Source organism: Barbus barbus (genome assembly GCF_936440315.1).
Source record: "Barbus barbus genome assembly, chromosome: 20".
In the NCBI taxonomy this organism is placed as follows: Eukaryota; Metazoa; Chordata; class Actinopteri; order Cypriniformes; family Cyprinidae; genus Barbus; species Barbus barbus.
The window spans coordinates 18,595,947-18,609,549 of NC_136748.1; the positions used below are offsets into that span (position 1 = coordinate 18,595,947).

A 13,603-nucleotide genomic window follows, 5' to 3' on the forward strand; every position below is an offset into this window, starting at 1 on the left:
AAGCTTGAAAATTTGTCAAGAACAGCACGACTTCATCTGGCCTTCTCAAATATGGTGAAGTTTTATGGGCACATTAAGGAAGCACATTACTCTCCATCATCCTGATATTATGGGCTACACCATGTCTTCAAGAGAGTTACTAGGGTAACCACTCCATTTCAGAGAGCAACAGATCAGAGCTGAAACTGTCTGTCAGCCTGACAGCACATGGTCAGACTGAGATGTCAATATTAGCCCTCTAAATACACACATCAGCTGTTCTCAGTCTGGGGGGACTCACAAAGATCCCTGAGCCCACAAAGACGGAAAGCATTGCATATATTAGTGTGGCATCCTGGGAGGGAGGGAGGACAGGCCTCCTGCAGAACAACTAAATCCAGTGCTAGTGCTTTTATAGCACCGATGACTTTAGTTGTATCTCAAACATCAGAAGTTTTGTCCACTCTAAATTATGACATGCAGATATCAGATCAGAACCAAAGATTATTACAAACAGAGATATCAGCTAATTTAAAAACTCGTAAATACAATAATTAAGAATTATTTACTTGGCATAATGACAATTTATTATTTTAGGGGTGCATAGAGTTTGATTCTCTAGTTGTCTTGATGTGTAAAAAGTCTGTTCAAATATTACCTGCATTTATATAAATATTAATATTCTCACTCAGTGTGTAGATCAAAGTGAGAATATCTAAACATCCAATAATAATCAACCATCATAGTAAAGGGATAATATATATTACCTTTTTAATTTCCCTTTTAGGCAGACACCTATCAAAATTAATATTTCAAGACAAAATTCTCACAAACATCACATTGGAAATACAAAGGGGGGAAAAAAACAACTACGCATTTTCATTTTTTTTTCTTTTAATTAAGTTTCTTTCCTTCCTTTCATCCATGCCCATGTCAATTTTACCATAAATCAGTGTTGCTATTGGTAAAGTGCATTTCACATAAATCCATTCAACCTCTGTTCAGCCTCAAATGTGATTTTCTTCTTGGGTAATTCCCTTATGTATGAGCTGGCAGCTATAGTCCATCAAAAGGAAAAAGAAACTAAAAAGGGATCAAAAATAAAAAGAGCCAGTTACAAACAAAAACACATGGTTATCTATCACACTTGCACAGATATACAAAGAACGCTGGTTAAAACAATGGTATATATTTGTTAATATACATGTCAGAAATACATATCACAATTATAAAGCTTTTTCCATACCTTTAAATATTGATAAGCATTAACTTTAAATTAGAATTATGGAGGAATGCCATTTTTCTTGAACTTGTAACATAGGTCACCAACTTCACTTTAGGACCCAAACAGAATCTCTGGCCCGCCAGAGAACCCCATACAAGTCATTCAGTCACAGGTTGTAGCCGATCACAGAGGCCAATCTAAAGGCCATAAACCACAGATGGGCCTGGATTCAACCAATGTTTCAGGACTTCTTTTACAAGAACAACCATTCCTTGAAGCAAACATTTTCTTTCATGAAATGTTCTTTAAAAAAAAACAACTGAAATTAAATGACGAGCTGAACAGATGCAGGTACTGTAAGCATGTTTAAAATGTGAAAAATTATAGAAAAAGTTCTGTTTGTTAGTTGGCTAGATGTTCTGTTACTTCTTTTTGTGCTTTTTTTGTGGAATGTAATTATGTAGCAGCTAAAAAATTTATATTACCACAATTAGACCTGAAAATTATCATACTGACATTTTCACAAATGTACTTTTTAATTCGGGTGAAAGTGGTAAAACACATTTCTCTGATGCATCGCCAAGTACTTTGTAGTTCAGCTCATTCCTGGAACACATTCTTTTTTTCCCCTTCATTCATTAGTCTTTTTCCCCCCGTCAGCCCATGACTGAATGCAAGGTCAGTCTAAGGAACTGCTCTATCTGATGTGCAATGGCCTATAATGAAGACATACAGTAAAAGCATCACTAGATGAGTAAAAGAAACAAAAGAGCGATGGATACTGGTGTTTGTGCAGCTGCATCCAAACTAAAACCTGATCCTCACCGTTCTCTGAATACCTCCATCTTTTTCTCTCACAGGCTGGGCAGTGGTATTTGCCACACCATAATGGTGGACACCATCTCCTCGTGCTTAGACTGTTTTGTTTTTCTGTTGATTCTGCGGTGTCCTAGTCCTCCAGACACCACCAACAACGAGCTCACATTTACTTTCTCAGTCTGCTTGGCCTTCTGGAAGTGCGCCGGCTCATTCAGCAAGTCGTATATCGTCCCATCCTCTGGGCCGTGCTCTAAAGAGCCCTGAGACAGAGCCAGAGACCCACATGAGGAGGACAGGGAGTCTTGGAGAACTGGAGCATGTGAGGGAGAGCTGGTACTGCTGCACCCTACCCCAGAGCAGTTCTCGTCCAGTTGGGTTCCCTCCATCTCGGGGGCGCCAGGCTGGCACTGGCTGGGTGTGTTGGAGGTGAGAGTTGCCATGGTTGCTTGGGAGACATTACACACTGCTGTTGCCATTGTGAGGAACTTGACTGGGCCATGATGACCATGAAAAGAGACCATTCCTCGACCTAAGGCAAGACAACGAGAGAGATGAATGACAAAGACTTTAAAAAGTTTGCTCAAGCAGAATAAAATAAAATAAAGAGATAGAAAACACACACACACCCACACACAAATAAACAATAACATACAAGGGTAGTATAAAATGGTGGTGGTGATGGCGCAGTGGATAAGACACATGCCGTTGGTGTGAGAGACCCGGGTTCGAATCCACTGTGAGACACCAATGTGTCCCTGAGCAAGACACTTAACCCCTAGTTGCTCCAGAGGCGCGCGACCTCTGACATATATAGCAATTGTAAGTCGCTTTGGATAAAAGCGTCAGCTAAATGAATAAATGTAAATGTAAATAATATACCTCATCGATACAAAATAACAATTTTAGTATAATAATTACTAAAACTCTCAAATCGGACATCATTAAGTGTTATTTTAGTATTATTTATATACTTATTAGTCCCACTTTATATTAAGTGGCTTTACTAAGTACTTACATAAAAAATAAGCACGATGTACTTATTGTGTGCATATTGTATTGCAAAACACTTTTGCTGCTATTGAGGTGGGATACGGGTAAGGCTAGGCTCAAGGTGTAAGGGATGGGTCAACAGTGTAATTACAGAACTTAATTACAGATGTAATTTCATGCAGGTAACTTTTAAAACATAAGTACAATGTAAAAACATGTATGTACACAATAAGTACATTGTTAAATGATTAATTTAAAATGTAAGTGCATAATAGTTAAGGCCACTTAAAGTGGGACCTATTTGTTAATATGTTTAAATTAACATTTATGGTGCTTCAACTTTAACTTTTTAACCATTTTGGCAGTTGCACTTTATTTTACGGTACGTGTACTTACATGTAGCCTACTTACAGTGTACTTAAGAAAGTACTGGTAATATAAGGTAACTACATGGGGTAGGGCTACGTTTAGGGGTAGGTTCAGGGTTAGTACTTAGTTATTACCTAGATATTGTAATTACTATAATAAGTACATAGCATACACATGAGGAACAGGACTGTAAAATAAATTAATAAATTTTTTTATTAAAAAAAAAAAATAAATTAAACAAAATTTAACATCTAGTATTTATATTTTATTTCATGAGCTTTTATTCAGCTTTATTTTGTAGTTTTAGTTAACAATAGTCACTGACTGTTTGGAAATATGAAAGTGGTATCAAAAGTTGAGGCAGATGCCCTTTTCATTGTCGAGTACAAGGTTTGTTCCTAAACTTCTGCTGAGTTGCAGTATTTGAAAGTGCTACCGACATAAAATTACCCACAGGGGACTGGGCAGCAAACAAACCTCTGCCGTTAGCACAATTCCACGGCAATAAGCATTAAAAACTTGTTAAGAACCCACCTGTGACTTTTGGGATGCCCTGCAGTCTGGGCACAGACAGGGCCACTGTGACCCCAAGATTAGTCCCCACCAACAGCAGTCCGTGACACACTAACAAACTGCTCACAGAGACTCTCTGCTGTCCTGAAAGGGAACAATTAATTTTATTTAATTACTTGCACTGCAAACTAAATCAGAAAAACACATACTATAAAACAAGCACTCATGACTAGAGGTACTTGGTGAAACATTCGCCCAGTGGAATAATATCATCATCCACACATGCTAGGCTGTGTGGGTAGGAACTCGACAGCATGTGTGGGTAGGTTACTATGGGGATGATGCTGAACAGCAGTTGGTTTCCAAAGAAACCAGACACGGTGCACACTTACAAATGGGAGGGAGGCCTCATTAGAAAGAAAAGAATGCCAAATGTTCAGAATATTTGGTTAAACAAACAACTAAATTTGTACATCATGTACTGTACATTAAGTGGAATCATTTTAATGAAATAAAAATTCAAAATGAGCTACCGAAGTCCAGTCCTATGAATGATGTTAAATCTATTTTAAGGTTACTGTCATGTTGGTGATTAAATAAAAATCATAAGCAATTGTCATTGTCATTTTTTGACCCATTATTGGTAAAGAACATGCTATAAATTGACACTGAAGAATATGAACAAACACCATAAAAAAAACACTATAAAAGCTATAAAAACACTATAAAAGCCCATTTAGAAATGGTAAGGAATGTTGTATTTATTATTATTATTATTACTAATAATAAGTCTATTACTCCAATTAAAAATTAAGAATATAATAGAGAATATAAACTTTAGGACCTGTTGTAAGAACTATGGGAGGGTTAAAGGATTATAGACTAGACTTATCTAAATGCAACAACGTGTTTGGAATTTTATTTATTGTGACTAAAAAAAAAGTATGTCATCGGGCCAAAGCGGTTCTTTTGTCACTTATCACACATGGGCAAATAGAACTGCTGGTAAAAAGGAACACTGACTGAAAAAAACACCCTCAAACACCTGATTGGTCAGGACCAGACTGCAAGTTTGAAGTATCAGAGAACAATATCCTATTCAGCTGTTCCTTAGTGCTCACTGATTCGTTAGGAAAGGGTTGCCTCATATTTCGGAACATCACAGATCATTACATTAGTCATGGAAACTCTAATCGAGCACAGTTACTAAACAAATGAGGGCTGAGTTTACAAAAAAATCTGCACTGTTTTGAAGTGTTTCACTGCAAGTCCTGTAGTAGACCAAATCTGTCACAAAGAAAACTAAAAGTTTTAAAAGGCCATTTCATCAACAACTGTTCAGTCCTCCTAGACCCATTTTAGCTTTATACACTTTGTATGTTTTATCTGTTACTCTAAATAACATGATATTGCAAGATTGTCAGCTAAATGAGAGGGTCCTTTGTGTTTATAAAAAGAGTCTGTGGTGCATTCTCATCATCTGGCTGCTGTGGTGTAGCTGAACATCTCCAACATCCAAGAATAGATTTAGCTGTGGGCTCTGTGTTTGTGTCTCCAGTCTGACCTTTAGAAGAGGGACATAAAGACATGTACATGGCAGACTGAGTTGGCACTGAGTTTATATGAAATAAAATAAGTTTAAATTTTTGAATATTTTACTTTATTTTAGTTAACATTTATTGTATTTGTATGGTTTTAGTTAACTAATAACCCTGATTTAACCTCCATATAATATATGCTACTATTCCTAATAATAATGAATATCACGTGTAAAATGTATTTTGTATAATACTATCTGTACAAGCTGTCCTTTTAACCAAGTTAAGCTGTTGTGGTCAGTTAATCGCCTGCTGGTTGAGTGATAATGTAGCTGATGTCTTTGTACCACCATCAAAAGACTGACACACTTTATTATAAATCATGTCAAGAACAATCAAAACTGATTTGTCAATGAGCAACTCCTGCTGATGTGATGGTGGGGGAAATTTGATCTTATGAGCAACATGAAAAATGACTCTCTGTAATGCATTTCATTATATTTAAACAAACCAAATCACAACCAGTATCAACATGCCAGAATTTAATCAACTCTAATGCCGATCTAACAAGCTGGAGGAAATGTAAACATTGTGCAATTTCAGACACTAAGGGGAAAAAAATAAATCTATCCAAGCATTAACTACTAATGGGGTTCCTAAAGTAACATCCTTTCAATTAAATATATTGTCCATACATAATTGATGCGATAATGAAGATGTCTCTGAACCCCAAGAGTCAGTGCAGCTGTTTTTGTGGTGGCTGCTCTGTTTGTGCCATTATTGCACACGAGTGAGTATTTGGGTCACAGGAGACAAAGCCATCAGAGACAAATACCACCGCTTGTACTATCACACACTGATATCAGTCTTAATAATTTCCACGAAGGCCATAATATTCATTTCAAGACTTTCACTCAATGCTTGATAGAGGATGACTCTTCTGCAACTCATTAAAAAGGTGGTTGTTCGCATTATAATGACAAAGAGCTTTGGTACATTTGTAATAACAGACAAACCCCAGCACATATGGAACGCAAACAATCTTTTAGCAGCTGTAAAATCCATTACCAGGCGAAGGGATCATGACCATGTTTGCCAGTCATTTCAACAAATGTTACATAAGACACTGTTGTACAGACAAAGTATTGCGTGACATCAACTGCAGGTTTCTGTAAGGTAAGTTCAAGACAGTCCATCTCTCCAAGGTCAGGACACAACACAAAGGAATTATGCTACCCTCATCCGAAAATCTGCTCTTGCGTTACTGAACACAAATCAAAAGGGTTTCAGGTTCTCTCTGTCTGAGGTGACTGCTAGCCATGCAAAATTATTGTATTCAGCTGCACTCAAGTGAAACTCAGAAGCTACAGAAATATGATACAGATGAATTTCCCTCCTTTGGTAGGTACAGAAAAAAATTCTTCAGGTGAAGAGTTATTACCTTCTTTAACAGCAATTTTTTTTCAGTTTGAGGGTTGAAACTGAATGGATTTCCATACAGTGAGTTTCACTCAGCAATAAACGTTTGTCCTTCAAAGTTATTTAAACTTCACCTCATTCCATTGATGAGCCACTGAACTACCAACAGAAAGAGCATAAAATACCATCAAATCTCAAGAAACACCTCAGAGACAAGTAAAGACACAACACAGCACAGGAGGCGACCAGTACTGCCTTTCATGAACAAAATCCTGCCCTGACAAATAAGCCCCAGAGCTTAAGGAATAGCCGGGCATGATCCGACATACTCAGCACAACCAAGCTGAAGGATTCTGCTGGCCAGCCAGAGGCAAAATGGTGTTGGAATTTAAAAGACAATAACCTACATTTTAGATTAAGTTACTTCTGTTCAATCAAATCCTGCATTCAATGATGCCATATGACATTACAAAGCAATTCTGATGGTAATCAATGCATCTTTTGCTGTATAACTTAAAATCTTTAAAAAGGTAACCAACTAAAGCTTGACGTAGACCCTTCCAATTAACATATTTCTGCAGGGAATTAAACAATAATCTGGCAGGTCCACGCCCTTTTGAAACTGTACAATTAAGCCTTTCAAAAGACAGGCGAGTAGGTACCAACAGCCCATATAATTGTTAGCCACCAAATCTAGGAAGTTTTCCTTGTAACAAAAATAGGTAAGGAGATATGCCAACAGATTACTCAGATCTGACTAATCAGACCTAAAGAAACTTTAGCAGGACTCATCTGGTCCAGAGTGTTGTGTTATATGTAGAATCAGTTAGTGTGAATGCATATCAATGATGAAAAAATGCTCAAAAACGGATTTATTAATCCGTCGTGTGAAAATGAGTAACCTCTAAAACTACAATACTAGGGGTCCTAATAATCAACATGTAAAATGCAAGATTTTTCTTTCAAGCAGCAGTGAATCAGCATGAGGGAACTACAGCAGCAGTCAGAGACACACCCTGATACTCTCATACAGGAAGTCCTTCTTGTGGCCGATGTCTCCATGCAGACAGTTTCCTGTGTGGCAAACTGCTGCATGGGTTCATGGTGAGGGATTGCCGAACTCTACTCAACCTCACCACATTTTCCTTCAAACATTTGATTCCAGAAAAAAACCTCCCTATCCAAACAAAACACTGCCATAGAGCAGTTTCCTCTTCTAATGAAGGTCAGGGGAATATTATTAGCTTGGACTGTTAGAAACAAATCCTTGATGCATCTAATAATAGATTAAAAAACATTGTTCTGCAGCTGCTCAGGAGCACAGCATCTAAACGAGGTCTTTTGCAATGTTCCTAACTTCCTACTGAACATACAAAGTACAAATATATACAAAGAACTATACTGCCAATGTTACATAAAGGCATTTCAGATTAGGGCTGCTTGATTTGGCTTCTCTTACTTACAATGCAATTTATTGCAAAATGCAAAAGTTTGCTGTGCTTGTTTGTAGGGCTTCTAAAATTCTTTGATTACATACCAATATGAGTAGTATTAAAATAAACAATAAGAAGCATTACTACAGTAATATTGACTTGTACAATAAAAATACATTTTAGAAACAAAAATAATTTAATTTTACAGTACAACTGTAAAATTAGAATACTCATATTTATGGCTGCCTTAATTTCTTCATTTTTAAATTAACAAACAAGATTTTAATCCTGCAGAAAACAGCAGGGAGCCCTGAGGTTTCCAAATTATCCAAAGCACTATAGAGCTTTGCATGATGAATGGACCAAAATTTATTAAAATGGATTTTTTTTGGATAAACACACAGCACTAAAGACATTAATTAACGTTCAATCAGCTACCCTGTTGATAACTTTTGCCAATTAATTTACATATAAATAACAGGCCGCTCATGTATTTCACAGAGCCTAAAGAGCTTAAAATAAAATGATATAAATGACCAAAAGTAAAGTACTTATGAACAATGATCCTTATCATTCCCAGGTCTAGAACAGCATGCAGATATTAGATATAAGGAGAGAACGAGACAACATATTCAGTGAGGGACTCCCAAAACACAGGCAGAGTGTGCCTGGACTCCCCTGGAGATTTAAATAAAGCTTCTTTATTCAGCCCTAGAGAATAAAGAAACGACCCTCTCGTTAACAGACCACATGTGCAGCGAGTGAATCAATCCCTATCTATACATTCAACACATTTGATTCATTCATCACACAGGTTTCATAAATTAAACATCTCAAGATAGACACTGTCATATGATGATGCAAAGAACAAATGCAAGAAATACCACACCACCACCATTCCAGTGTTCCATTAAATGGGCTATTCTACCATTTCTACTACTATTCTGCTAAATGTTTCTGATGAACCTGCCCCCAAAATGCCACATAAATATAAACTAAACTGATTGGTTGCATAACATGTTAGTCAGAGGGTCTCTTCCTGTCTAAGTAGGTGGTTCTTGGCCAGAATAAGATGCAACATGGACCAAAACTCATGCTGTTTAATCTGGATGAGCAAGACTGCATTTGACCAAGTAATCAAGAAAAGACATTTTGGCAGAGATTACGATTCAAAAAGATTACAGCCCCAATCCTAAACCCAGCTGGTGTTAAAGTGGCCAACATGCCTGCTGCCCGACTGACACGGTTGGTTAATTTGGGAATATTTGGCAAGGATTATTTAGGGCCAATATGGATTTTTTAAATCACTGAGAAGTTAGTATTTTAACATAACAGCACACACACACACACACATTAAAGCTATTATGTAGCCACCATAAAAAGCAGAAGGCCAGAGAACAAAAACCAATGCTGAGGTAATTTCTAGTATAATCACTCTCTGAATGGCTTCCTGAACACAAACGGCCCATTCAGAACAACTAAAAACAAATGCTGGATAAAATCCAAACAACACAATGAGTAAAAATGTGAAATACTGCCACACTAAGGAGACTTAACCCCTGATTTCCCCTAAAAAGCTTTTCAGCAAATAAGGTATAAAATCTACCTGCTTTAATTCAATAAATGGCAAAAACAGACACCTTTTTTATTTTGCTTTAAGAAGAAAAAACGCACACCAACATGACATCATCTGAGTAAGGAAATGAACAAGATCCGTGTTTTGTTTTGTTTTTAGTTTTAAATGAAGTAACATGACTGTGATTCTAAAAGAGACTCTGTAATTCTGTTCTTCCACATGAAAGAGAATCACGACAAAACAACACACCCACTCATGATGTCATGTTATTACATAAACAGAGTCACCTGTAATCTGCCACTGTCTGAGGACTATAAATGACAGGGGGCCGTCTCTAAGGGCTTAATTTTGAGAATGACAATATTGGAAAGGAATACTTTTAATGGGATATAAACTGCAAAAACAAGTTTAGTAAAGGCCAGTGTTGTGCCCATTGTCAACTCCTCGCCAAATTATTACCACCCTGGTTGAAATCGCTACCTGATTGCCTAATCCTAACCCCTCCCCCACACTTAACCCTAAACCTACCAATACTAGGGGGGTAATAATCTGGCGGGGGTCAGAATTCAGCACAAGTCAGAGCGTGTCTAGAGCATGTCGAGAGCGCATTTTTGTAGCGCTCAAACAAACAAAAAAGTATATGATTCTTAAAGTTCATGTGGCCATACATGTATTGTGTACTTGGGAGGAAGGAAGGTATATATATATATATATGTGTGTGTGTGTATGTATGTATGCATGTATACATACATGTATACAGAACAGATATATATCTGTTCTGATTTAAGACAGAACTAGGGTCAGATGCACTATTCCCTAAATAGCCTACTTAAGATGTGGAGACCAAATATAACACTATAATGAATTAATCATATTTGTGATAACATCACTACATTATATTCTATGGGTTTAATGCATTTGCAGACAGTGTCATTACCTATAACTGTCATATAACTGTATATTCACTGTTTTAGAGGAGAGTGCCATTGAATGTGTTGCTAATATTAAGCGAGTTTTCATGAAAAGAAAATCTAACTAAAATCAGAACTGAAAACAAAAAGTGGATTTAAAAAAGTAAATGGATAAATAAAAAAAAACTCCCAATAAATGTCCAAACAGCGATTCTATCAGAGCATTTAGTGTGTTATGATATCATCGTTTACAACTATTTTTGCATTTGATGTTGTTTGATAGGAATTGTTACTTACTATTGTCAACAACTGAGAATTTATTGCAATGATTTTAAATTCAGTTGAGATATCTGACATAATATGACATAACATTGACCTTTATATGAAGTTTTTACAGCCGTAGGCTGTTTTTAGATAAACCGAGGGGTTTGACCAACCATAGTTGGACAGAGGTTATTTATATGTACAAATCATCCAAGCACCTAATGTGTAGCCATTTCAAATATACATTTGATTAACACTGTTAAATATTTTTCAACTGGAAAGAAATGAAAGATCATTCTTTGATTGTCAAAATATTTCACAGAAAAGAACAAAATACAAACATAAAAGATATAAAGTGAAAAAGTAGCCTACAATAACCAGTGTGTTAAAACTAAAATGCAACAATAAAAAAAAAAAAAAAAAAAAAAAATCAAGGAAAGGCCCTAATGAAGAAATCGGTTTCAAGATATTTTTTAAAAATGCATAATGATAACTGATTGAATGTTCAGTTTAGTGAACGAGTCAGTGCCCGAGAATTACAGCGAAAGTGATGAAAACAAGCACGTAAATGAAGGCAGTAGACTTGTGTTATGTTTTCATAACAACATGAGCCGCTTAAAATGATTAAAGTTATCAACATAACTGATATTCAAAATGGTATGATTTGTTTACGTTTCGTATATCTGCGTTTATCTCATATATCTGTGTTTCGGTTTCTCCTTTTGAATGACGAATATAAATTATTGATAGCTGCTGATATAGACAGTTAATTCCTCTCACGCATGCGTATAACACACGTGCTAGTTTGCCGTTAAGCCCAATTTATACTACTGCGTCGAACCTACGCCGTAGCCTACGCAGAGACGCACAGGCCTACGCTGTACCTGACGTGCACCTCTCCAAAAATCTAACAGCACGTCAATTCTACGCAGAACGCAAGCGCTGTGATTGGTCTGCTAGAACCCCTCCCTCCGTATGTACTTGAGTTTTGTGTGCATTTATGAGCACTGTAATATAGTTTAATGTTACACCTTCTTATTTAAAATAAAACAAAGCAAAGTCCTTGTGGAGATTGAAAGAATTTGTAGTTTTAAATAATGATTTAATGATCTGATATTTATTTGCCGCCGAGCCGCTGCTTCTTCGGCTTTTGCCGTGGTACTGTGGGTTACACAAGCAACATACCTGTGGACACTGCAGACTAGCGGTCCGCATGTGTACTGCACATCGACGCAGAAGTATAAATGAAAACCGATGCACAGCTTACGGCATAGAGGCTGCGGCGTAGGTCCGACGCAGAAGTATAAATTGGGTTTTAGGCTGTAGTCTGTGCGGAGTGTTCGCGTGCAGCTTTTTGGTCCGACGCTGCCGACAACACCATCGGTGCTAGTTCTTTGAAGTTGGCTTGGTGTGTCCCGGCCGAACTGCATTAGCAACTCTACTGGTAGTCCAGTAGAGTATTTACAGAATCCTCTGTTATGGTTGAGTGTTTTGTGTTGACGCATTGTAGTATCCTGTACCTGGGAGTATGTTGTTGACAGCTGTGGCAATATTGATGTCTTGCAGGTGGTCAAGAGTCTCTGTGTGGAAGAGTCGGAGGGTGGAGCTGGTGCTGAAGGATATCCAGATCCCAACCCCGGCCACCACCATGTGGGACACGACCATTCCCTCTTCCTGATGGGCTTCAAACTGACGCTGTCAACACACACACACACACACACACACACACACTTTATAAATACGCAAGCATCTGATTCTGAACTCAAACATACTTCTACATAGAATTGGAAAACACTGGCCTGACTTTGCATGGCTTAATTTCTGGAAAAATCTGCCTGTGTAACCAACCGAACTGAGGAATGAGGTAACCCAAAAGAAGGTCCAGAGAAGGAAAAAGAGATTGTGATTGGACCCACTTCAGAGAGGGAGAGGATGACATTTAGATTCTGATATGCTACAGCTTGACGTCTTTGCTGGAGTAAACAAAATAACAAGGAACTGCAATGGGAAATTTAACATGGTTTGACGAATGTGTGTTCCACAAGCACATCAGAATGGCCACATTACTGGAAGACTGGAAAAAAAGAGAAACAATGTGGCATTTCTGCACATCAGAATCTGTGATTTTCATCTCATTAAAGATGACCTCAAACACCACTTTCCATTTGCATCACTGATTTCGTATTTCTTTCCAGCACACCTCTCACATATTCATCCCTCACTCTCTACCATTCCAGCCAATAGTTTAACAGGATGCAGAGCTGTTGAAGGGTAATGAGCTTAGTGATGCTGGTTGGATAACAGGTCAGTGTGTCAGTGTCTGCGTGTAGGAGAGAGAACACATGGCTTTAATATTCTGAGATCGCAGCAGGCCTTTCTGGCCCTATGTGCTGAGGGACTGAGTGAAGAAACAGAGTTTACACTCTCTTAAGATAAATTATAGACAGCTGTTAGTGGCATCACAGTATTAGGTCATAACAATATAGACTCACACATAGATAACGAAGCCTTAAAAATATTTGGATTTTACAGTAAGAAATGGATTCTTGTAGACTGTAAGACTTTTT

General features: G+C 37.4%; 1 protein-coding gene across 2 annotated transcripts in view; it reads right to left on the reverse strand.

Moving 5' to 3' along the window:
• Positions 1-873: 873 nt before the first annotated feature.
• LOC306886252 (rho guanine nucleotide exchange factor 10-like) overlaps positions 874-13,603 on the reverse strand; it is a 45,421-nt gene continuing 32,691 nt past the window's right edge. The window contains exons 27-30 of one of the 2 annotated variants that reach the window (XM_079443206.1): positions 12,557-12,731; positions 3,917-4,039; positions 2,030-2,552; positions 876-1,920 (exon numbers count right to left, since the gene is read on the reverse strand). In XM_079443206.1, the coding sequence (XP_079299332.1) occupies positions 2,059-2,552; positions 3,917-4,039; positions 12,557-12,731 (792 nt within the window). In that variant the 3' untranslated portion in view covers positions 876-1,920; positions 2,030-2,058. Of the gene's footprint in view, positions 2,553-3,916; positions 4,040-12,556; positions 12,732-13,603 lie in introns of both variants that reach the window. The other variant, XM_079443205.1, reaches the window with a different exon arrangement.